Source organism: Dipodomys merriami, unplaced genomic scaffold (assembly GCF_024711535.1).
Source record: "Dipodomys merriami isolate MVZ:Mamm:240054 unplaced genomic scaffold, mDipMer1.0.p SCAF_676, whole genome shotgun sequence".
NCBI classification, from domain to species: Eukaryota; Metazoa; Chordata; class Mammalia; order Rodentia; family Heteromyidae; genus Dipodomys; species Dipodomys merriami.
Window position 1 is genome coordinate 491,160 of NW_027206264.1, and position 26,149 is coordinate 517,308.

Here is a 26,149-nt window from a genome sequence, read left to right on the forward strand (position 1 = left end):
TATAAAAATCTATCAGTGACTACCCTAAAGAGACTTTTTTTTTTAAAGCAAAGCCAAATATGTCAACCAGATAATCAGATTAAGTAAATGAAAAAAGAAGTAGAGAAGTCTGTTTTCTGTGAGGCCCTATCCACCTTTTTATATTTATAAATGTTTTGCTCATCAAATAAGAGCTAATGAAATTATTAGCAAAATTCTGTGGACACTTAAAATCTCCCCTCAAGAAGCTAGAAGGAGGGCACAGAATCAGAAGGAAACAGGGGAAAACATAAAACAGATTGGCCCATCAGCTGCACTGAACATTGATAAACTAAGCAAGGGCAGCGATGGGAGGGAGGGAATAAGAGGGAAAGAGAGAACAGCTTACACTAAGCAAAAGGAAAGAAATGTACATATCACCGAATGTGGAAGACATAGTTGTATTGTGTAATCTCATAGAATTCACAAACATTATAGAACATGATAATGACACTGCCTTATGAACAAGACACAAACACATTTGTGTCTTTAACTATCACTATTTCACAATACTGTGAAATTTGTGAATTTTATGTAATCATTTAATCTCAGTAAAAAAATATTTTTTTAAAAAAAGCTCCCCCAAGACTGATGCTCTATTACTTGAGCCACAGTTTCAAGTGTTTAATTTGAACTAAAACTTAAGGACTTTCCTGTTCCCAGCAGGCTTTGAACCTCGATTCTCAGATTTCAGCCTTTTGAGTAGCTAGGATTACAGATGTAAACCACTGGCATGTGCCTCTACAACATTTTAAAGCATTCAGCAACCACTGTTCTTTTTAGGTATTTACAGCTCTAGTTTATCCTCCCAGGATCTGCTTTAGTTTCTATCAGAAACTTTTTTCAAAGTCCAGATTTAAATAGTCCAATTAACATTGGCACCATCCTCTCTGTCAATAAAAATCAGCCTAAAAATCAGTTTGCTTCTCTGAAATCTGATTGTCATCCAAAATAGGTTTGGGTAGAAGATTTCAAAATCATTTAATGATAGCAATTTTAAGGTTTTTTTTTTTCTTTTTTCTTTTTCTTTTTTTTTTTTTTTTCCAGGGCTGAGGACCAAACCCAGAGGCTTGCGTGCACCAGGCGGGCGCCCTTCCGCTGGGCTAAACCCCCAGCCCCAATGATAGCAATTTTAGAAGTATATGAGAGTTTGATGTTTAGACAGTGAATAACTTGACTACAATTTTTTATTTTGTTCTTGTTTCCTGTTTTATATAGCTCAAGTTTTGAGATAGATAACTAGAAATGAAAAAGTAAGAGTAGTATGGTAAAATTAACTCACCTACCTCTTAGTTTTCTAGCTTCATTGGCTCTTGGGGATCAATCATGATAACATATTTTACTTCCTACTATAAATGCACTCATTACTATGAATTAGACTGTCCCTCAAAGAGAACTAAAGAGGAAAAGCACATTTGAACATTATGTTCCTTTTTTCTAATCAATAGTATTAGGACTGAAAGACCACATGAAAGTACCTTTAGATTTGTGAGGAGAGAACGATAGCAGAAAAGCTAGGCAAGCTGCCTAGCTTTGTGGAAAAACAAATTAGAGGTTGAAACTAATTCTCCAAGGGAATAAAAATCATACAAGTAGAGAAAGATAGTTTTTCAGGCAGGGAGTTAAGGACATATATAAAAGCAAGAATAGTCAGGCACCAGTAGAAGGGGAAAAAAATCAACTATATGAACAAACATTTAATCTATGTACTTATTTATTGGGTGTTTAAGAGGCTCACCAGATAGTATAGATAGTATAAGGTAGCCTTAACCATGTGATTGCCTATCTCAGACTCCCACACCTGAGAGTACAGGTATATTATATCTCACCTGGCTACAAAACATTTATTGAGTAATAAAAAAACTTCTTGAAGTCAGATTCTTAAGAGCTTAGAACTTTAATCCAAGCAAGCTACTTTAAAAATTTTGGGCAGTGCCATACTATATGTAAAGTATATATTTTGTAGAGAAAAATAGAGGAAAGATGATCACGAGTTGCCAGCCTGGATTACAAAATTGACGTCAGCAGTTATGGGACGTTAGGTGAACTGATGTGACTATTGTAAGTAAGGTACTTTTTAAATTCAAAAATTATATTTGCTTTTTGAGAACTAACATCCACAAAAGAACATATTTGTTTGCATTTTCACATGACACACATTTCACATTTCACATACCTTTGCTTGGAGTCATCATGGAAGAGGAGCAGGCACTGTTTCACAGTTCCTCTCGCCTGTCCTTTCAGAACTTCTTCTTTTTTTTAATTTTAGGAGGCATTTCTTTTCTTTTTTATGTAAATAAGATTTAAACAGTGCAAATGGTCAAGTTTCTTTGATTTAATGACTCATTTGGAAAACGAAGGTCTTTCAAACTTGTTCTATCACTGATTCTAATTCAAGGTGTTTCTGAAAATATGCATGCCTATTACTTCAAGGCCAACTTATTACATGTATGTGGGTATCATACTGACATTTTGGGTATCATACTGACATTTTTATGCAGTCAACCACCCTTTTATTTTTAGATGAAAGATTCTCATGTTCCAGTCTGGCACTCCTGATTCTAGCTGGTTTGCTTCCTGGTGCTTATACAGCCATTCTTTGTTTCATTAAGTGCATTTTTCTCTTTTATATGATGAGCTACTATCAGAAATGCCTTATAAAGATTTCTGTCTCGGGGCTGGGAAGGTGGCTCAGTGGTAGAGCACTTGCCTTGCATGCATGAGGCCCTGGGTTCAATTCCTTAGCACCACATAAGCAAAACGAATAAAAGCTGGAAGTGGTGCTGTGGCTCAAGTGGTAGAGCACTAGCCTTGAGCTGAAGAGCTGAGGGACAGCGCCCAGGCCCAGAGTTCAGGCCCTATGACCGGACTCCCCCACACACACACAAAAAAAGATTTCTGTCTTGTTTGGTTTCAAGCTTCAAAACCCTTCAAATGCAACATCTATATTTAAGTTAACATTCTTTATGTTATGTAGACCAATCAGTTTAGACAGGCATGCATAAAACACTTTTCTTTCTTTTTTTTTTTTTGTCAGTCGTGGGGCTTGAACTCTGGTCCTGGGCACTGTCCCTGAGCTCTTTTTTTTTGGGGGGGGGGGTCATGTCGTGGGGCCTGAACTCTGGGCCTGGGCACTGTCCCTCAGCTCTTCAGCTCAAGGCTAGCGCTCTACCACTTGAACCACAACACCACTTCTGGCTTTTTTTTCCTGCTTATGAGGTGCTGAGGAATCGAACCCAGGGCCTCAAGCATGCAAGGCAACCGCTCTACCACTGAGCCACCTTCCCAGCCCTATCCCTGAGCTCTTGAGCTCAAGAATAGCGCTCTACCACTTGAGCCACAGTGCCACTTCTGGCTTTTTCTGCTTATGTGGTGCTGAGGAATTGAATCTAGGCATGATGTATGTAAGGCAAGCACTCTACCACTGAGGCACTTCCCAGCACTAAAACACTTTCTTTTTTTTTTTTTTTTTTTTTTTTGGTCATGGGCTTGAACTCTGCGCCTGGGCGTTGTCCCTCAGCTCTTCAGCTCAAGGGTAGCACTCTACCACTTGAGCCACAGCACCACTTCCCTAAAACACTTTTTAAAAACAAAATTAGTATAGCCAAGAAAATTCACCGCTGGATTGCTTTTTTGCTGTTAGTTTGGATATGATTATAGAGAAACCATAACACACTATTGTACAAGGTTGATCAAGGCTGCCAGTAGCATTACCAGAAACCAGGCCAGGGTGTCTTATTCTCATACAAGAAGTCAGGCTTTGAATCTAAAGACTTCTGAATATGGATCTTCATTTACTATAAAATAATCATAAATTTAAGATTCATGGCTAAATTTTAGTCTTTGGTTAGAATGTATATTTTTTATTTGCTTGCATTTCTGTCTGATTGTGTATTAATAAGCAAAATCCAGATTCAAGGGTGACATTGGTCAAGATACATTGTACTTATGACATGACTTAGGGGATTGTAACTCCTTGTACAGCGGCTTAATAAAACTTTTTTTTTTTTTTTTTTTTTTTTTGCCAGTTCTGGGGCTTGAATTTAGCGCCTGGGTGCTGTCCCTGAGCTTTTTTGGCTCAAAGCTAGCACTCTACCACTTGAGCCACAGTGCCACTTCCAGCTTTTTCATACTGAGGAATTGAGCCCTGGGCTTCACGCTTGCTAGGCAAGCACTGTATCACTAAGCCACATTCCCAGCCATAAAACTTTTTTTTTTACAAATCCAGATTTAGCTGGGTGTTGGTGACTCATGCCTGTAATCCTAGCTACTCAGGCTGAGATCTGAGGATCATGGTTCAGAGCTAGCCCCAGCAGGAAAGTCTGTGAGACTTTTATCTCCAATAAACCAACCGAAAACTGAAAGTGGTGCTGTGGCTCAAGTAGTAGAGCACTAGCTTTGAGCTGAATTGCTGAGGGAAGCACCCAGGCCCAAAGTTCAAACCCCATGAACAGCCAAAAAAAAAAAAAAAAATTCCAGATTTAGTGGATTCAGTATGAATTGGTGCATTGTAGAAGTCATTTCCATTTTGGAACATATTTTCTGTTCTTTTCAGATTTGGGGAAGATTTATAGGAGTTTCTTTTTTTTCCTTTTCCTAAGTTTATTTCCCTTTTTGTTATTTTGTAAATACTAAAGCTTTACAGTTTTATCTATACTAATTTTTTATTATTATCAGATGATGTACAGAGGATTTCAGTTTCATAACTGTACTGATATTGGTCTAGAAATATATTTTTTATTTTTGAGATTAGGTGATTACATAAATTTCACATATTTCACAGTATTGTGGAATAGTGATACTTATTAAAGTCACAACACATTTTAACCTTCACAAGGCAAATTGTCATTATCATGGTCTATAAAGTTTGTAAAGTCTATGAGCTTTGATGATACAACTATTTCACATCAGGTGATATTTACATTTCTTTCCTTTTGCTTAGTGTAAGCTGTTTCTCTTTCTCTCATTGATGGACCCCTCTGTTGTGCATGTTTTCCAGTTTCCCTCTGATTCTGTGTCCTCCTAGCTTCCTTGAGTTGCGTGCATGTATCTACCATATATGTGGTCAAGAACATGGTGTCATTTAGCAATGATACAACAAAATGAGTGGAAGTCCTTTGTTTCTCAGAGTCCTGTTTACTTCTCCTTGCATTTTGGCTGTAGCATCCACATATCAGGGAATTCATGTGCCATTTGTCTCTGCTTTTGGCTTAACCTCGCTCAAAATGATTTGCTCTAGTTCCATCAATTTCCCTGCAGATGCCATTATTTTGTCCTTTCTAATGGCTGTATAATATTCCATTGTATATAGGTACCACAATTTTGGGATCCACTCATCTATAGTGGGGTCTCTGGGTTGTTTCTATCTTGGCTGTTAGCAATGTATTCTTTTTAACTCATTTGATAGAATGTTTCAAGGAGGTATTTTTGTTTAGTTGTACTGGTCTTAGGATATGAACTCAGAGCCTTGGTGCTGCCCCTAAGCTTTTGCTCAAGACTAGTTCTCTACAGCTTGAGCTACAGCTCAATTACAACTTTTTAATGCTTAATTGGAGATGAGAGTCTCACAGACTTTCCTGCTTAGGCTGGCTTTGAACCATGATTCTCAGATCTCAGCCTCCTGAATAGCTAGTATTACAGATATGAGCCACCACACACCTAAAGAGGTTTGGTTTTTTTGTTTTTGTTTTTTTTTTTTTTTTTTTTTTTTTTTTTTTTGTCGGTCGTGGGGCTTGAACTCTGGGCCTGGACGCTGTCCCTCAGCTCTTTAGCTCAAGGCGAGTGCTCTACCACTTGAGCTACAGCGCCACTTCCAGTTTTCTGGTGGTTTATTGGAGATAGGAGTCTCACAGTCTCTCCTGCCCGGGCTGGCTTTGAACCGCGATCCTCAGATCTCAGCCTCCTGAGTAGCTAGGATTACAGGCGTGAGCCACCGGCGCCCGGCTTGTTTTTGTTTTTTGTTAAAGGCTTTTACCCTTTCTGGATGGTTATTAGCCAGCTGAATTGTAAGAGGTTTAAACATTTTTTATTCGAACCTATAAAGTATACATCATTTTTGTATTATTTGCCACAGAATCTCTTCTTGGTATATGTGATTAACAATAAAATGAATCACTTAAAGATTTAGTCATAAGCCAGGGGTCTGTGGCTCACGCCTATAATCCTAGCTACTCAGGAGGCTGAGATCTGAGGATTGTGGTTCAAAGCCAGACCAGGCAGGAATGTCTGTTAGACTCTTATCTCCAATAGACCACCAGAAAACCGGAAGTGGCACCTTGGCTCAAGTGGTAGAGCCCTAGCCTTGAGCTAAAGAGCTGAAGAACAGCGCCCACGCCCAGAGTTAAAGCCCTATGACCCAGGAGAGGAGAGGGGGAGTTTTTAATCTTAAGTTTTCCCATGCTAAGCAATTAGAAGAGGAAAATGAATCCCTAGTCCATTTTAAATTTATATTTTAAAGGACTGTTTAGAAAGGTATTATATACACTAGGTATCATTGATCTTTTTTTTTTTTTTTAATTTATTTTTTGGTCCTGGGGCTTGAACTCAGATCCTGGGCTCTATCCCTGAGCCTCTCTGTGCTCAAGGTTAGTGCTCTACCACTTGAGCCATAGCACCATTTCTGGCTTTTTCAGAGTAGTTTATTGGAGATGAGTCTCACAGACTTTGCTCTCCAGGCTGTCTTCAAATGATGATCCTCATCTCAACCTCCTAAGTAGCTAGGATTATAGGCATGAGCCTCCAGTGTCCTGCTAGTGTCATTGATTTTTATCCTCAAAATGTGAAATGGGTTGGTTATTTTTGCAGCTTCTTTAATGTGATGGCTTTCTCTTAATTTAGCATAAAACATTCTAAGGGCTATACTTTTTACCAAAAAAAGAGTTTTTGTTTTAAATTTCTATATAAAAGTTATTGAATTTTTAGCAAAACCACCTATTTAAGTAGAATAGAGGATTGACAATTTTGTGCATGTAGCTAAGACATTTGGTTTTCTTCTTCCATTCAGCAAGCTTTCTATGTATTAAACTGAGTCTAGGCACTAAGGATAAGTGATATTGAAGGAAATTTAGTTGGAGAGCCCAGGAATAAGCTCTTAGGGAGTATTGGGGCAAAACTAGGCTTTATATTTACATTGGAAAATCAGAACTGAGAGTATATGTAAACCTGACTGTTTTTCAAGTCAATAGACTTGGGGGAAAAAAAGTTAAAACCATCTTTATGTTTACCTAATTATTCTCAAAGATAGAAGTGATTAGAGCTGAGGATGTTAGCTCATTGGTAGGCACTTGCCTAGCATGTACTATCCCCAGCACTACAGATTAAAAATATAAAATAACTTATGATATAAGCTATCTTGGTTTTAAACTCAGAGGCAGTAGTCATATTCCTCATCAACCTATACTCTCATCAGCCTTTCTTAAAAACAATGTTAAGCCGGGCACCAGTGGCCTAGCTACTCAGGAGGCTGAGATCTGAGGATCACAGATAAAAGCCAGCCTGGGCAGGAAAGTCCAAAGACTCTTATCTCCAGTTAACCACCAGAAAACTGGAAGTGGCACTGTGGCTCAAGTGGTAGAGTACTTGCCTTGAGCTGAAGAGCTCAGGGCCAGTGCCCAGGCCCAAAGTTCAAGCACTATGATGGACAAAAAAAAACCCAGAATGTTAGTACTGTGAATTAGAAAAAAGTGTGTTTCATAAGTGGATATAAAGATGACTTACATCCTGGTGCCTTTTAACGAACATTATATATCAAATATAGGGAAATAAATATACAGAAGATAATTAAATACATTCAGAACCATTTTCTGTTTTTTATAATGATTACTCAAACAATTCCATCTTGTGACTATTGAAAGCTCACTGCAGCTTCTGATATAACTGATAAAATCTGCATCCATGGCCTTCCAACAACCTTTACACCAGCAGATGGTGGGCGTAAAGATGTCATTCATCATTTATTTACAATGGACTTTATTCTAGTGTCAACAGCTGCCCCAGGGAATTGGTTATTGAATTCAAATATGAAGCTCTGAGTTATTTGTTCCCTTTCAAATTTGTCTTCAGAGCTTAGTTGCTAGGAGTCTATTCTGTGCTCTAATAATGATTCATGTATTGTGAAGCCATTCAGTAAATTGGGATGTCAAGGATTGCCAGAAAGGGTTAAGGGTCTTGTTTGAAGGTGTGACGATGGTTGCAGGAATGACTGCTTATGCATCCTAGTGACTTTTGAGCAGTGGCATTATGTGACTTTTGCTTAAGACTGATGCTCATAAGACAGTATCTTAGAAATGAACTGTACAATTTGAGGGGGTGTTAGCAGGGAGGGAAAGTGGGAGAAAAATGAGGGAGGGGTAACAAGTTAGACAAGAAATATACTCACAACCTTACATATGTAACTGAACCCCCTATACATAATCTTGACAATACATTTTTTTTTAAGACTGATGAAGTTTTCTTCTTTATTCTTTCCTTCCCTTCTTCCTCATAGACCAATGTATAAATAACATAAAAATATAGTGGATGTCATTTTAAGGAAAACTCAACCTTTTCTCTTCTCACAGGCAGGACAAGAGTCCTTTCGATCTATCACAAGGTCATATTACAGAGGGGCAGCGGGGGCTTTACTAGTGTATGATATTACAAGGTGAGTACTAGTTAGTTTTGCCAAGAAAGTACAAGAAAATATTTCTAAATAAGCATGGCTAATATTAATAAGTATAGCTTTCCTTTATTTCTATGCTACTCATCTTTAAAACTGTCTTGACTCCAATTTAAATTTACTATAAAATTCCTGCAACTGACTTCCTTTTCTCATTCATTCATTCATTATTTATGCCTGTTCTAGAGCTTGATAACTCACTCACAGCTAACAGTCTACCACTGAGCCATACCTCCAGTCTGGCTGTTTTGCTAGTTAACTGAAAATAGTCTCAGGAATTTTTCTGTGTAGGCTGGCTTCAAACTATGATCCTCCAGTCTTTCCTTACTGAGTAGGTAGGATTATAAGAGTGAGTCCCTGGTGCTTGGCCCCTGTTCTTATTTAGATAAGCATCTCAAATTAATGGCTTTGGTAATATTTATTCATTGCAATTTTCTCAATTGTGATTGCATATAATTTCTAAACTGATATGTAATCAATGTACTCTAAGCCCAGAAATGATACATAAGATCTGCTTCTCATTATGTAAGTAGATAAGACTAAAAATGGTTAATGTGAACATAATGTATACTGTTTATTGTGGACTTCTAAGGGAATGGTTTGCAAAAGTAACCACTGTTTTATGTTGTTTAGGAGAGATACGTTCAATCATTTGACAACCTGGTTAGAAGATGCCCGCCAGCATTCCAATTCCAACATGGTCATAATGCTTATTGGAAATAAAAGGTAAAAGGATGGGTTTGGAGCTTACTTGATATTAGTGATGAACATGTAGTTTACTATATATGTGAATACTTTTTTGTAAATTTGCCTACATGGAATTGATTGACTTTTTTAAAAGATTAGAGCTGGGCACTGGTGGCTCACACCTGTAATCCTAGCTATTCAGGAGGCCAAGAGTTGAGGAACATGGTTCAAAGCCAGCGGGGCAGGAAAGTCCATAGATGCTTATATCCAGTTACCCACCAGAAAACCGGAAGTGGCCCTGTGGCTCAAGTGGTAGTAGAGTGTTTGCCTTGAGCTGAAGAACTCAGGGTTAGTGCCAAGGCCCAGAGTTAAAGCCCCATGACCGACCAAAAAAAAAAAAAAGAAAGTATTTCTTTAGATTTTTAAAATACATACAATAAACTCTGTTAGAAATGACTGTTATTGTTATTATTTGATATTTTTTGTTCAAAGGTATACTTTTTAAAATAATCTAGAGTTTTATCTGACTACTAAGATAAAGCTCATCTACCTGAGGGAGTAACTGTTAGGAATTATCTAAGTTGTTTTAAATACTTGGCAGTAGAAATAAGTCTGCAGAACTCAAAAAATTGCTACTTCTTTTTTTAAATTTAAGGTTCATTGTTTCAATTATTAATACTATGCAGTGATGAAATAAGTGAATTTTAAAGTCCTAAAACATTGTTAATGTTGTTTAGTAACTATTAGCTTTATATTAGTGTCAAACTGATGTTGTTTTTTTCAGTGTTATTTTACTTGGAGAGTTTTTTAGGCAATGATAAATATTGACAAGGTGACTTTAAAATTTGTATACAATGCCAAAGCTATACACTGCCATAACTAACAACTTTAAGGTGAACACAATTGAAGGATTTACTTATTTTAGTACTGTGGGTTTTAAGATTTATTATATAAAGCTGCTAAATCTGGTATTGACATAATTATTATCTTTCTGCTGCTATGGAAAAATAAGGAAAAAATTATTTTAAAAAGAAAAGGTTTGTTTTAGCTCATAGTTTTACATCTCAGGCCGTGGTAATTTGGCTCTGTTGCTTTTGGTTCTGTGACAAGGCAGTAGTACATCATGGCAGAAACTACTTACCTCATGGTAGTACAAAGGGTGGAGGGAGACAGGGTTCCATTATCCCCTGAAAAGCACACTCCTGCTAACCTAATTTCTGTCTTAAGTAGGCCCAACCGCCTAAAGTTTTCACCACCTCCCAGTAGCACCATCTGCTGGGGGCTAAACCCTTCAACCCATGAACTTCTGTGGAGCATTAAAGATCCCACTGTATAACAGAAAATATATCACTAAGTATATCTATACCTGTATGGTCAGTCAATTTTTGATAGAGGCACTTACACAGTGAAGGAAAAGTTAATCTTTTCATTAAAAGGTCCTGAATTGTTGAAAAAGATAACTGCTAGTGGGATCTACCACTTTGGAAAAAATTGGGTAGTTCCTCTAGAAACTGAACATATATCCACTGTACTGTCTATACATTACTCCCAGATGTTTATCCATATTAACAACAAAAATCTATTTTCATATGTAAAGTATTGCACACATGGTTATATCAGATTTATTTGTCATGGCCCCAAGTTAATTGGCAGTCCAAATGCTGATTGACATACATAGATATGTATTTAATTTCAACTACTTTTCTGTCAGTTATAACTCAAGCTATTAAAAAAGATTCTAAAGTAACATTGTATATTATGATTTTAAAATTTATTATTTTAATCAAAACAGGTTTATTAAGAGATAATACTTAAGTGACATGTGCATTATAAAAATTCAAATACATAGAGGAAAAACTGAACGTAGTGTTTACATAAGAAATGTTTTACCCTCCCCCACAGTATAACCCCTGCTTCCACTTATTACATGTCAGTATAATTTGTGGAGGGGAAGGGGAAAATCAAATCATTTAAAATAGGGATACAGGTGGACCCATTGCAACAATGAGATGTACAAGTTATGTCGAAAACGAACTTTACAACTTTGGTGGGGGCGGGGGATGAGGATTGGGGGGGGGTCGGAGGGAGGATGGGAATGGATGGGAAACAAAGGAGGAGGCTACAATGCTTGATAAGAAATGTACTCATTATCTTGCCCATGTAATTGTAATCCCTCTGTACAGTATTTTCACAATAAAAAAAAGAAAAAAATGTTTTAGTACTCATAGGATCATATGTAAGAATCTAATGAAAAAGGACAGAGAAAAACAAATAAAATGTTACTGGAAAAAGTGAATTGGGATATATATCAGAATAAGGAAGAATCAAATTTCAAATTAGATGCATTAAGTAGTAGGAAGCCAGTGAAGGAATTTGAGAAGGGAAGTTACCTAGTCAGAATGACAGATGACACAAATTTTTCTTACTGTGGCACTTAAAATGGTTATATAAGCCAGGTACAGCTGGCTCACATCTGTAATCCTAGCTACTCAGGAGGCTAGATCTGAGGATCACAATTCAAAGCCAGCTTGGGCAGGAAAGTCTGTGAGACTCTTATCTCCAGTAAACTACTCAGAAAAAGCTGCAAGTGACTCTGTGGCTCAAGTGGTAGAGTGCTCACCTTGAGCAAAAGAAGCCCAGGGATAGAGCCCAGCCCCAGAGTTCCCAGGACCGGCAAAAAAAATTAAAATAAAAAAATGCTTATATAAGAAATAGGAAGCAGAATTTAAAAGGATGAAAGTTTTGGGGTTTTTGTTTTGTGGGTGGAGATGTGGGGTTTGAACTCAGGAACTGAGCACTGTCCCTGAGTGTTTTTGCTAAAGGCTACCTATCACTCTACCCCTTGTACCATAGCTCCACTTCTTTGGAAGATTTTTGGTGGTTAATTGGGGATAAGAGTCTCACAGACTTTCCTACCAAGGTTGGCTTCAAACTACTATTCTCAGCTCTCAGCCTCCTAAGTAGATAGGATTACAGGCATGAGCCACCAGTGCCCAGCAAGGATGAGTTTTTAATAGAAAAAGTACTGTAATAGAATCTAAACAAAAAAGGTCAAAAACCAGTACTTTAAAAGACAGAGACATAAGTAATGGAAGCAGCTTAAATGAGATGAAAGAAATCTGAAATCTGATAAAATTATATATCAAGTATAGATGGAATTTCACAGCTATTATAAAGTAATAATAAATAATAAAGTTTTTTAAACTTTCACACACAAAAAAACAACAGTAGAAAAAGATTGCTACTTTTCCTTCTTCTGCACTAATATAATTCTGGTAAGGTGAAACTCAGTTGAATAGTTTCTTCCAAACTTTCTGCCTTGGCTTAGGCTTTGTCTTTCTGTCTCTACCGTTTTCCCATAGTTTTTGCTCTAAAGAGAAACAGAATCAAACTAAGATTAATGATCTAATTGTTTTTTGAACACTTTGGATTGAATTGAACAATTTCTTAGGACTTCTGGGAGTTGGAACCATATTTCATAGAAATGCAGGTAGAATGATCAAAAGATGAAAAGATAAGCCCTCATCTTTCAAATCATTTTCTTTGAGCAAAATGTTTTTCTTTGGTAATCCACTGCTCAGAAGCAGGATGTTGGACTGGCAGCTCCCTTCAGGTGTTTGCATTCTGTGACTCTTAACTAGGAATCTTTCTTTTGCTGGATTGTTGGTTTTTTTTTTAAAGTAGACAGTGTATTCTAGACATTTTGACCTTTACAATACTATGAATATTACAGTGTCAAGTGGTAAAAGTTAATTGAAAAGAATGGTCAGCTTAACTTAGAATTCTACGGTACACTTGTCACGGAAGCCTTGTACTGTGTTGATTAATAATGTGACCCTTTTATATCCTGGGTTTAGTGATTTAGAATCTAGAAGAGAAGTAAAAAAAGAAGAAGGCGAAGCTTTTGCACGAGAACATGGACTTATCTTCATGGAAACTTCTGCCAAGACTGCTTCCAATGTAGAAGAGGTAAAAATAAGAGGCCCTTTTAAATGTGCATTATCTTTTTACTTCCAGAAATGTTTCATATATCTTAACATTTATTTACTGGTGCTCACTTCAAAAGTCTACTGGTCCATGATAACCCTTGAATGCCATAAAGTACTTTTTATCTTTCTTTTGAAATACCTTATAACATTACTGTGTTTTGTTTTTGTAGTGGTACTGGGGGTTTGAATTCAGGGTTTGAACTTGGCCTTGCTCGGTTTGTGTTCTGCCCCCTGAACCACACTTCTAGCTTTGATTCCTCTTCCCTCCCAGTTACTTTTAGCATATTTGGCTTGCTTTTGGGCTTGGCACATGCTTGAGCCAATTTTTGTCTACATTAGGCTCCCCATCATTGCTGGAATCACAAATATGCTAGCTTCCCTTTGTGTAGATAGAGTCTCAGAAAGATTTTTTTTTTTTTTTTTTTTTGCCCAAATTGGTCTGGAACTGTGATCCTCCCAATGTCAGCTTCCTGTGTAGCTTTAAACAACAGACTTGTGCCACTGTGCCCAGCTATGGATTGAAAAGATATCACTATCTATAGTTTCTTTCCCACCTAATCTGACCTTAAACCATTGTCCTGCCCATTTTAGTCCCCAACTAGCTGAGATTAAGAGTGGCTAGCACCTGGCTCTAACATTCATTTTCTATGAGATTGTAATCTTCTGAAGCTTTCTTGAGACCTGTATTGTGTTACTATATCTATATAATATTACTGCTGGGTAACATTATTCAAAGCCCGGAGATTCTGCCATCTTTACTAGATGAAATTCACATTATTTCAATTATTTCCACTAATCCTGCATAGTTAGTTTTTTAATGCATCATTTTTATATTGTATGTATTTCAATATAGTATTTATATATATATACTACATAAGGTAAATGTATTACTGTGTTTTTATTTTAACAAAAGGAAATCAGGCTAAGAAATTATTCAAAGTATTGCTAATTTCTACTGCAGAAAATTCTAGAAAACAACACTATCTTCAACATAGTTCTACAGTCAGTACATGTTTGGTTTTTTGTTTTGCTTGTTTTGGCAATTCTGGGGAGGAAACTCAGGGTTTTGTGCTTGTTAGCAGTCATTCATCCATGTAAGCCATGTTTCTAGCACCAGTCAGTAAATATTTAAGAATAATGCCTGCTGCTCTTCTAATTAACCTTTAAATCTATAGCACTTGTATTTTCACTGAAGAATTCTTTCTTAAGTAAAATATTATAATTACCTAATTCAATGAAATATCTTGTGATGATTCTAAATGCATTTTCCAATAATGACAACTTGTTGATAGATAAGAGTAACATTCCATGTTATATAACACCCAGTGAGAAATCTGCTCCACCTTTGTCCAACTTCAGATAGACATGTAAACACCTGTTTCAAAGAGAAGTTCTTCTCTTAGAAAAACTGCATTTGAAAAAATCATAAAGACCACTTTATGAGGAAGAAGGAATTCAAGACATCTGAAACATGACCTTATTAATTATTAACAATATATATCTTGATTTTAAGAACTAAAATCCAAACTTGTCTGCATTTTACTATAACAAGTAGTAGTATTTATTAAGGGGTACATTACTGCTGTCCTTTTAGCTGAATATTTAAATGAAATATATATCTGAATGCTTTGGTGGGACTTATTACAAAAAATTCAGTTGTGATTACTAAAGTGATTAAATTTGATCTGAGCAGAGATTTGCTTTATTTGTGAGAGAACAGGCTTTTAACAGTGAAAATTAATTTGCCTACCAAAAGCCAGATTTTAAGAAATTTTCTGACATGATTTTATTTGTAAAGAACTCATAAATAAGCATCACATAATTATCTATTATTATCTAAAAAAACTAAAAAATACTTTATCACTTGATAAAGTGTTTTAAAATGATGCCAGGTAGTGGCTGGGAAGGTGGCTCAGCGGTAGAGTGCATGCCTTGCAAGCATGAGGCCCTGGGTTTGAATCCTCAGCACCACATAAGCAGAAAAAGCCGGAAGTGGCACTGTGGCTCAAGTGGTAGAGCACTAGCCTTGAGCTGAAGAGCCTAGGGACAGCGCCTAGTCCCAGAGTTTAGGCCCCATGACTGACAAATAAATAAAATAAATAAATAAATAAATAAAATGATGCAAGGTATCATGGTACACCTTTAACCTCAGCACTTGCGGGGCAGAGGCAGGAGAATCACAAGTTTAGGACCAGTCTGAGCTATATAGAAAGACTTACAAAGAAACAAAAAGATGAGGGACAATTTTGTGATCTAAAACAGTAGAATTAAGGAGGGAAGAAACAGATGGGATGGGGGAAAATGACTGAAGGAGTGACTGATCAAGAAGCAGTTGATACTAAGATTGACATATAACCCTCCTTCTATAACTTTTTGAAGATCAAAAAAAGTTTTTAAATAATTTTTTTAAATGGAAAGAGTAGGATCAAACTTAAATTTTCTTTTTTCTTTTTGGCCAGTCCTGGGGCTTGAACTTAGGGTCTGGGCACTGTCCCTGAGCCTCTTTGTGCTCAAGGCTAGCTCTCTACCACTTGAACTACAGCACTACTTCCAGCTTTTTGGAGTAGTTTATTGGAGATAAGAGTCTCGTGGAGACTTTTCTGCCTAGGCTGGCTTGAAACCGCAGTCCTCACTTCAGCGTTTTTAAGTAGCTAGGATTACAGGCATGAGCCACCGGAGCCCAGATAACTTAGCTTTCTTAATATGACTGGTTATACATGAAAGTGATTGCCAAGATACTTATGCTTCTGGAAAGACAGAGCCAACTTACTTTTCCTCATTCTGTTAAGTACAAGGGGAACATTATTATGAAATAAATACAAGAATTTTCTGAAAGATGGAGTGAAACAAAGCAGACCAATTTCAGATCTTATACCTGTGAAAACAAAATACTAACTTCCGTGGTTTTCATTTTTGTTTCATACTTCATAATGCCTACTAGAGAAACTGACAAACTGCAAAAGGCCCAATGGGCACATGGGAAAAAAGCTCACTCTAGACAAAGAACCAGGAAATGGTCATCTTGCTAACACAGAGAGCTCTTAGAAAATAACCACTTTTTACAGAAAAAAAAGTGAGGCACTATATGTACTATCTCTGGACAACTAAGGAGGTTTCCCACTATTATTTAACAGTGATGAAGTGAAACCATACCCCCTTGTTATAGTACTGTCAAAGGAAGCCATTAGAACGGGAGTTTAAATAAGATGTAGACTCTCATAATTTAGCCTACAGAATGTCCAAGATTCCAATGAAAATCTCTCTCCTAAAACCAGGAAGCTCTCAAATCAAATGAAAACAGCTGTAGATGCCAATACCAAGATGAGAAAGATACTAGATTAAGATTATGCTTTTAACTTTATAAAGAAAGGTTTGTTTTAGCTCATGGTTCTAGAGGTTCAAAATTGAGGGGCCACAGTCCTAAGATAGTAGGTAGTGAGATACTGGGAGAGAATATATGTGTGTATTCTTGAGCTAAGATTTTTAAATGCCTCAATTAGGAACGTGCTTGAAACAAATGAAAAATAATCTCAGCAAAAGTAGAAGGTTTCAGCAAAAGAAATGGTGTACACATGGCCAAGATCAAGAGCTATATCATATACATCCAGTCCTGAGAATAGTCCAGAACTAGCATAAGAAATCCTGATGGTGAAGATATGACACATAGGATTACAGGTAAGACCAGCCCAGGCAAAAGGTAGTTAGACACTATGTCAAAGTTAACAATACAGGAATGATGCTACATGCCTGTAGTCCTGGCTATGCTGGAGGCTGGAGGCAAAGGTAGGATTCTGGGCTGAAGCCAGTCCAGGCTAAATATATGGTTCAAGTTGTAGAGCACTTACTGAGCAGACACAGGCCTAAAATGTGTAGTTACTAGACATAGCTGTAAGATATTTAAAGCAAAAAACTGATAGAATTTTTATCTGAGGTGCACACAGGGTATGCTCCAAGATGGACCACATGGGAGGCCATAAAATAAACCTCAGTAGGTTTCAAAGTATTTAGTCGTACCAACTATATTCTCTGATCACAATGGTACTAAACTAGCAATGAATAAAAGATAACTGGAAAAACCTACAAACACATAGAAATCAAATGTACTTCTAATGTATAGTATTAAATGCACACAGTAGAAAAGAAAAGTCTCAAATTAATCTTTTTTTTTTTTTTTTTTTTTGCTATTCATGGGGCTTGAACTGTGGGCCTGGGTGCTGTTCCTCAGCTCTTCAGCTCAAGGCGAGCACTCTACCACTTGAGCCACAGCACCACTTCTGGTTTTCTGGTGGTTTATCAGAGATAAGAATCTCACAGACTTTCCTGCATGGGCTGGTTTTGAACCATGATCCTCAGATCTCACCCTCCTGAGTAGCTAGGATTGTTGGCATGAGCCACCAGCGCCTGGCAATTAAAAACTGAAAAGGAAAATAAAACTTAGGGAAATAGAAGGAAAGAAATAAAAACAGATTTTAGTGAAATTGAGAACAAAACCAGTGCAACGAAAAGCTGGATTTTTTTTTAACATCAGTTAAATCAACAAATATAGCAAGACTGACAGGAAAGACAGTGCAAATTATCAACTTCAATAACAAACTAAAAGTTTACTATAAGTCTTGCAGACACAAAAGGATAAGAGAGAATACTGTAAATGGATCAGTTTCTCAAAAGAAGAAAAATCAGCCTTACCCAGTGTGAAATAACCAAGTTGTATTTTTTTTTTTTTTTGGTCAGCCAGTAAGACTATCTACAAGTTCCAATATAAGGATTCAAGGGTTTTGCAGCTCATACTTTTTTTTTTTTATTGTCGGTCATGGGGCCTGAACTGTGGACCTGGGTGCTGTCCCTGAACTCTTCAACTCAAGGCTAGTGCTCTACCACTTGAGCCACCGCTCATACTATCTTTTAAGGACCCATTTTATCTTCATCCTCTCCTTTTATGTTCAACTTTTCGTTTTTTATATACCTATAATCACTGCAAGGTGGATTCAACTTCTTAGGCATCCCATAATCCTACAGTAACATAAGAAGCTTATGTATGGTTTTGTAAAATCCAGTGAGTCAATGCAGACTTCTAACTTCCTAGTGGAATTACTCAGATCTGATGAAGACTTGTTAAATAGTGGGTGTTTTGGCCTCATCTGGAATTACTTAACTGTATCTTTCATATGATTAACCTCACAAGATGAAATATAGATGAGATGTTAGGAAAATAAGTGGCTAGGTAGATGAAGAAACAGATAGATTGAGTATGGGAGAAGGAGTCCTAGGGACTCTGCCCTGTCTGGGCTTACCCATCCTCTAGGATCTTCAATGTGTTCAGCTGTCTGCATGCTCTTGAAATAATTTGAATAGCCTATGATCTATTAAGGAAGTTGAATTTATAGTTTTGAAACTTCCCTGAAAGAAATCTCTAAGACCAGATGGTTTCACCAGAGAACAGTACTAAACATTTGTTTAATGAAGGAATGAACACCAATTCCAGACCATATTTTTTAAGAAAATAAGATAATAGAATACTTTTTATTTCATGAAATTAATACTGTCCCAACACTAAAATTAAAAACAATATTAAAAAAAGAGAGAAAAGTACAGGCTGATAGTTTTTAATAGATTCTTTAACAAAAATTTTGAGCAAAATCCCAACAGAGTTTCAATGTATATATGTGGATGTTTATGTAAAATTACTATACACAGTTCTATTTGTGGCTTTTTGGTGGTTCCACAGTTCTACTTCTGGCTTTTTGGTAATTTGTCTTGCCTGGCTTTGAACCATGATCCTAAAATTTCATCCTCCTGAAGAGTTGGGATTACAGATCTGAGCCACTGGCACCTGGCCACTTTTTCAGTCAAGATCAAGAAAAATATCATGACTTCATCTCAACAAATTGTGTGCTTGTGCAAAACTAGGACATCTATAACCCTTTCTAGGCTAGAGGCAAAGGTAGGAGGGTCAAGTCCAAGGCTGGTCCTAAGCAAAAATGCAAGCCTCTACTTGAAAAACATCTAAAGCAAAACAGTCTGGGCATGTGGCTCCAGTAGTGTAGAGCATTTGACTAGCAGGCCCGACATCATGTTCAAACCCCAGTACTGCCATAAAAAACCATGTAACTCAAAGGAAGAAATAAAACTGTACTAGTGGATGGTATATTGTTTCAGTAGAAAATCTCAGGAATAAAGCTAAGACAGTTCAGCAAAGTTAATAGATACAAGATACAAAAATTGTATTTATGTGTGCTAGTGATATATGAATACCATAATACAATTTATAATCACAAAAATAAAATAAATATGTAGGTGTAACTCTAAGAACACATACAAAATATAAATATATTGGTAATTAGAAAACACTGATGAAAAAAGTAGGAAAGTCCCAAACAGAAAGATATACTATGTTCATTGTTTTGTATATTAAAGCTTAAAAAGATGATACTTCTTTACAAATTGACAAAGTTTTAAAGTGCTTCTACTCAAACAAAATTCCAATTTGTGGCAACAGGCAATATTATAAAATGTATGTGGAAAGGCAAAAGACTATGGGAGTTGAAACAACTCAGAAATTTAAAAAAAAAAAAAAAGTAAAATGGGATGAATCAGTCTCCTAGCTTTCAGTGTAATAATTGGTAAAGGGTTAGCAACTTGAGTCTCACATGTGACATAAAAGCTAACTCAAAAATGGATTGTGAACTTAAATGTGAAACAGTCATCATTCAGAGGGAAAAAATTAGGGGAAAGCCTTTAAGATCTGGTTGTAGGCATTCTTGTCACCAAAAAAATGATTCAACGACAATTGATTTTAGCCTTCAAAAATTTGTGTTTTTTGAAAGACTATTGTGTAACAAAATCTACAGGTTGAAAGAAAATACATGCAAGCCACGTATCAACACAGGTCTAGTATCTAGAATATAAAACTCCCAAAACTCAGTGGTTTAGTTTTTTAAAATAATGACTAGAAGTCGAGCAAAAGACATGGGCAGATATTGCATCGAAGAGGATGTACACATGGCAGATGAACACTTGAAAAGATAATTGGCATCACTAGTCATTCATTAAGGAAATAGGAATTAAAACCTCAGTGAAAATTGGCAACAAATAAGTTGAGGAAATAGATGAGCTTGGGAGAGATGGAGGAAAATAATGAAAGGGGTAACTGATAAAAATGCATTGAAAAAAATGCATTGTGCTCACAAACTGACAAGTTGAATTTGACATATCTTTGTACAACTACTGAAAAGCAATAAATAGTAAATAAATCCTCAGTGAGATAACACTAAGCGCCTGTCAGAATTGCTAAAATATTTTTTTAAGTGACAGCATCAAATGGCTGGTGAGGATGTGCAGAATCACTCATTCATTGCTGATGGGAATGTAAAATTATATAGCCACTGTGAAAACAGTTTATTTAGCAGTGCTTAAACAATAAAAATGCAGCTACCCTACTGCAACCTAGAAGTTGTGCCCAGGGCACTTCAGAGAAATAAAGACTTACTGTTTATACAAAAACCTGTAAATGTCCAAATTAGAGACATGAACCCAGGGCTAAGGTGTCCAATAGGAGGGAAGTAGTGGATGCTCCAAAAAGACAAGCAGGATCCTGTGGTGAAAGCATTTAACAATTTATAACAGTGTACTTTAGTTTTGTAAATCCAAGTGTTCACACAGAATCTTTTGTATTATTTCTTAGACCTGCGTTAAGAATCTGTAATTCCTTTAAAAAGTTTAGTAATAATAACCATGTGCAAGCAACTTGATTTGGATTTGATTCTTTTTTAACACCACAATAGCAATTTATAATATAAAATTTCATAAAATGGAGCCTTCTAGCCACAATTAGATATTAATGTAGGACAGTGGCTATAAAGATGAAGCTGTTTTGTGACTTCATGAGTAGTATAGCATTTTTATAAGTATCTGTTAATAGATTTTTGTTAAGTGTAATTTTCATGAGCTTTCCTGTCATATTTTTGCAACAGCACATTTCATACAATAAGGTCTCTCTTAAATGTTAAGGGTTTAGCATATATGCGAAATGAAGACAACTAGAGCATATAGAGACACCTGGTTAGATGATAAAACAAACTACACATTCACAATGTTTATGCATGTCAGGTGTTTATGCACAATTACTGATATCATTAAGTAAAAATTGTTTTGTGACAATATATTTCAATTCAAAAGCTTGTTTTTCTATATTATTTGTATAAGAAAGCATTTGGTAAGCTCACAGCTCTTTAACCAGTGTTATCATGTACATTTTTTGTTTTTGTTTTTTTAAATGCATTTTATTGTTTTTTTGTTTTTGTTTTTGTTTTTTTTGGGGGGGGTCAGGTCGTGGGGCTTGAACTCTGGGCCTGGGCGCTGTCCCTCAGCTCTTCAGCTCAAGGCTAGCGCTCTACCACTTGAGCCACAGCGCCACTTCTGGCTTTTTTCGTTTTGCTTATGTGGTGCTGAGGAACCAAACCCAGGGCCTCAGGCATGCAAGGCAAGCGCTCTACCACTGACCCACCTTCCTAGCCCCTTGTTTTTGTTTTTTTAAAAAGGCATTTGTCTAGCATGAGCAATGCTCTGAATTTAATCCCCAACTCAGTAAATAACTCAGTAAATAAACAAACTCACACATCTAGCTCTGCTGATTTTTATTTAACCCTAGCTTTCCAAACATGATTTAGCTATTGCTCCCTACCTATGCCATGATCATCCCCAGATGAAAAGGGGAAATTCTTTGACACCTGTTAACATACTCTAGATTGATATCTCTAATTTTGTTTATTCGTGTACTTCATAGTTGCATCTAGGTTATGCTAAGAGTCATGAAGACGACATTAGCTTTTTTTTTAATTGGTTGTCTTTTAGAAGAGTGCTTCTCAAATGTTAACATATAATCAGATTACCTAAGAATCCTGTTTTATAATTCAGTCTGATTCAGGAAGTGTGTGGTGTGGACTGGGAGCCTGAATATGAAACAGCCCTTCATTAATGCTGATGCTGCTGACCTGGAATCACTTTGCGGAATGGTAGAAACTATAGAAATCCAGAGGGTTCTACTACCTAGCAGGAAAATCTAGTGTAATGCTCCTCTGTGCAGTCCCTCAGAAACATTTTATAAACCTTATGACCTCCACCTTTTCCTTTTCTACTACTCTTGGCACCTAATGTGTAACTATCCAATCAAGTTTTGACCATCTTAAAAATAAAAACCTTCTGGGACTCCTCTTGGGTTCTCTCTCCAAATGGCAAATCTCTTTACTTTCTTTTCACAGCTTTCCTTTCACTTTCAAATAAACTTTCTCTGTTTACCTTAAAAATAAATAAAAACCTGCCACTCCAGTTCTGGGTATGTTTCTTTTCAGCTTCCTACAGTTCAGTCTTAATTAACTTCCTGCCCCATGGCCATGGTCATTCTGGACTTGCTCATTCCTACACCTAACAAATACTTTTTTTTTTTCTTTTAAAAGTCCATCAGAGGCCACGATAAAAAAATTTTTTTTAAACAAAACTGCTTTTTTGCTTTACAAAACTAATTTTAAATGGGAGTATAGTAGAAGTAAGAAAAATAAATCACTATTATTCTAAAAAAAAAAAAAGTTCATCAGAGGGGATTTTTGATACTTTTGACATCTCTTTTTAAGTGAAAGAAAAAAATATGGTGGGTACTAGGATTTGAACTCAGGGCCTCATGCAATGCTACCACTGGAGCCTCACTCCCAGCCATTTTGGCTTTAGTTATTTTTAGTATATTTTATATGATTATATATATATTGTATATTGTAGACTAGTATAGAATCTCATCTAGGCAGAGTATAGATGACATGTGTGTGCCACCCTACCAGTTTTTATTAGTTGAGATGGAATCTCACTTTCTGCCCAGGGATGGCCTTGAATTGTGATTGTACTTATCTCAGCCTCTGTAATAGCTAGAATTACAAGCATAAGCCCTATGCCCAGCACTATTGACTGTGGCCTTATAAACTTCTTTAGCTCAAATACCATTTTTTAATAGCTCTCTGGATTTCTCAAGACTTCTTTACTGGCTCTTTTTTTTTTTCCTTTTATGTGCCATATGAATCCATGTCTTTAAGATATCCTTTTATTTTTATTTTTTTGTCTTAGAGGTGATATACAGCAAGCTTAACTTTACATATATCAGGTGATACATACATTTCATTCTTTTTGCTTAGAATCAGCTGTTCCCGCCTCTTTCATTCCCTTCTTCCCATCATTACGCTTGGGTTGCATAGTTCACTTTCATCAGTGTTCAGTGCAGCTGATGGGCCCCTCTGCTATACTTTTCACTCACTCACTTTCCACTGGTTCTGTGCTCTCCTCCCACCTTCCCTCAGATGTGAACATGTATACACCATTTATAAGATAAAGAATATAGTAATCTAAAAACAATAACAAATTAAGAAAGTCCTTTGTTTCCCTGTCTTTACAGTCCTTTTCAGTTTGTATATTATTTTATATACATATGAGGAGATACATTACATTTGGATGCTTTTCTCCTAAGACTATCCTCTTTTGGTCTCACTGTGTATGGGTATCTTGAGTCCTGTTTACTTTGTCATATCTCATTGCATTTGAGATCTAATATCCTCATATCAGGGAGAATATGCACCTTTTGTTTCTCTGATCTTGGCTTATCTCACTCAAAATGATTTGTTCTAGTTCCATCCATTTCCCTGAGAAAGCCGTTATTTTATCTAATGGCTTTGTAAAATTCCATTGTACATAAGTGCATTTTTTAAATCCATTCATCTGTAGTGAGCATCTGGCTATTGTGAACAGTGCAGCAATGAACAGGTACCCGTGTCATATCCTGGTTTCTGTTGCTCAGGGTAGATGCCTAGGCATGGTATGGCTGGGTCATAGAGTATGTCTATGTTTACTTTTTTGAGGAACCTCCACACTGCTTTCCAGAGTGGTTGTATTAGTTTACATTCCCACCAGCAGTGCAGTAGAGTTCCTCTTTCTCTGCATCCCTGCCAGCATTGGTTGTCCAAATTTATTTTATTGGCCATTCTGACTGGGGTGAGTTGGTATCTCAGGGTTGTTTTTATTTGCATTTACTTTACGGCAATGATGATGGACATTTCCTCATATGTTTGCCATTTTTACCTCTTCTGAGAAATCTCTCTAATTTAGCTCCCTTGCCCATTTAGTAATTGGTTTATTAGATTTGGGAGGGATTAGTTTCTTGAGCTCCCTGTGTATAATGGTATTTAATGAATATTAGGCCTTTTTCTGATGTATTTCTGGTAAATATATTTTCCTAACTGGTTGGCTATCTTTCTGGTTTAGTAGCTATATCTTTAGCTGTGCAGAAACTTTATTTTTATGTGGCCTCATTTGTCAAGTCTCTCTCTGATCTGTTGTGACCCTGGGATTCTGTTCAGGAAGTTCCTGCCTGTGCCTGTAAGTTCTAGTGTTGCTCCTACTCTTGTCTTGCACTAGTTTCAGAATTTCAGGACTGATGTTGAGGTTTTTAATCCATTTTGAGTTACTGTATGGTGACAGACTGGAATCCACTTTGTTTTCTGCAAATGGCTGCCCAGATTTCCCAGCAGTAATAGTTGAAGAGCCTATGTTTTCCCACTGTATTTCTTTAGCTCCTTTGTCAACTATCAGCTGACTGTAAGTATGTGGTTTTATTTCTGGGTCTCCTAGTCTGCTCCATTGATCTTCAGGTCTATTTTTGTACCAATACCAAGCTATTTTTTGTTATTACGGCTCTATAATAGAGCTTGAAATCTGGTGTGATACCACCTGCGTTGCTTTTCTTGCATTGCTTTGGCTATTCTAGGTCTTTTGTTGTTCCATATGAATTTTTGGATTGTCTTCTCTATTTCAGTAAAGAATGTCATTGGGATTTTGATGGGTATTGTGTTGATTTTGTGTATCATTTTTGGCAGTATGGCCATTTTTGCAATATTAATTCTACCTATCTATGAACATGGAAGGTCTTTCCATTTACTGATGCCTCTTTAATTTCTTTCTTTAGTTTTTTTTATAGTTTTCACTAAATACTTTTTACACTGAAATCCTTTATATCTTTGGTTAGGTTGTTTTCATCGTTTCCCTTTCTGATTGTACATTGTTGGCATACAGAAAGACTACTGGTTTTTGAGAGTTACTTTTGATCCTGCTACTTGGATGAAGTGGTTTATTAGTTCTAAGAATTTGAGAGTGGAATTTTTTGGATCATTCAGGTATAAGATCATGTCATCTGCATGATCTTTCTTTGTGTGTATCCCTATAATGTCCTTTTCTTGCCTTATTGCTCTGGCTAAGGATTCCAGAACTATATTGAAGAAAAGTGGAGAGAGTGGGCATCCTTGCCTTGTTCCTGATTTTAGGGGAAATGGTTTTAGTATGTCCTCATTTAATATGATATTGGCTGATAGTGTGTCATATATGGCTTTTATTGTTTTAAAGAATGTTCCTTATATTCCCGATTTCTCCAGAGCTTTTAACATGAATGGATGGTGTATTTTGTCGAAGGCTTTTTCTGCATCATTGAAATGATCATGTTGTTCTTGACCTTGGCTCTGTTAACGTGTTATTGATTTGTATATGTTAAACCAGCCTTGCATCTGTGGGATTCTATAAGACTTTAAAGAGGAACAAATACCCATACTCCTCAAGCTCCTCTGTGAAATAGAAGCAGAGGGAGCAATCCCAAACTCATTCTTTGAAGCCAGTGTCACACTCATCCCAAAACCAGGTAAGGATCCAACAAAAAAAAAAGAGAGAGAGAACTACAGACCAATCTCAATGATGAACACAGATGTAAAGCTCCTCAATA

The 26,149-nt window shown here is 36.5% G+C and overlaps 1 protein-coding gene across 1 annotated transcript in view; it reads left to right on the forward strand.

Moving 5' to 3' along the window:
• The window catches only part of LOC138815865 (ras-related protein Rab-2A), an 81,793-nt gene that overhangs the window by 39,732 nt on the left and 15,912 nt on the right, over positions 1 to 26,149 (forward strand). Inside the window, exons 4-6 of the mRNA XM_070005243.1 lie at positions 8,577 to 8,659; positions 9,308 to 9,400; positions 13,219 to 13,330. Coding sequence (XP_069861344.1) covers positions 8,577 to 8,659; positions 9,308 to 9,400; positions 13,219 to 13,330 — 288 coding nt within the window. The remainder of the gene's footprint in view (positions 1 to 8,576; positions 8,660 to 9,307; positions 9,401 to 13,218; positions 13,331 to 26,149) is intronic.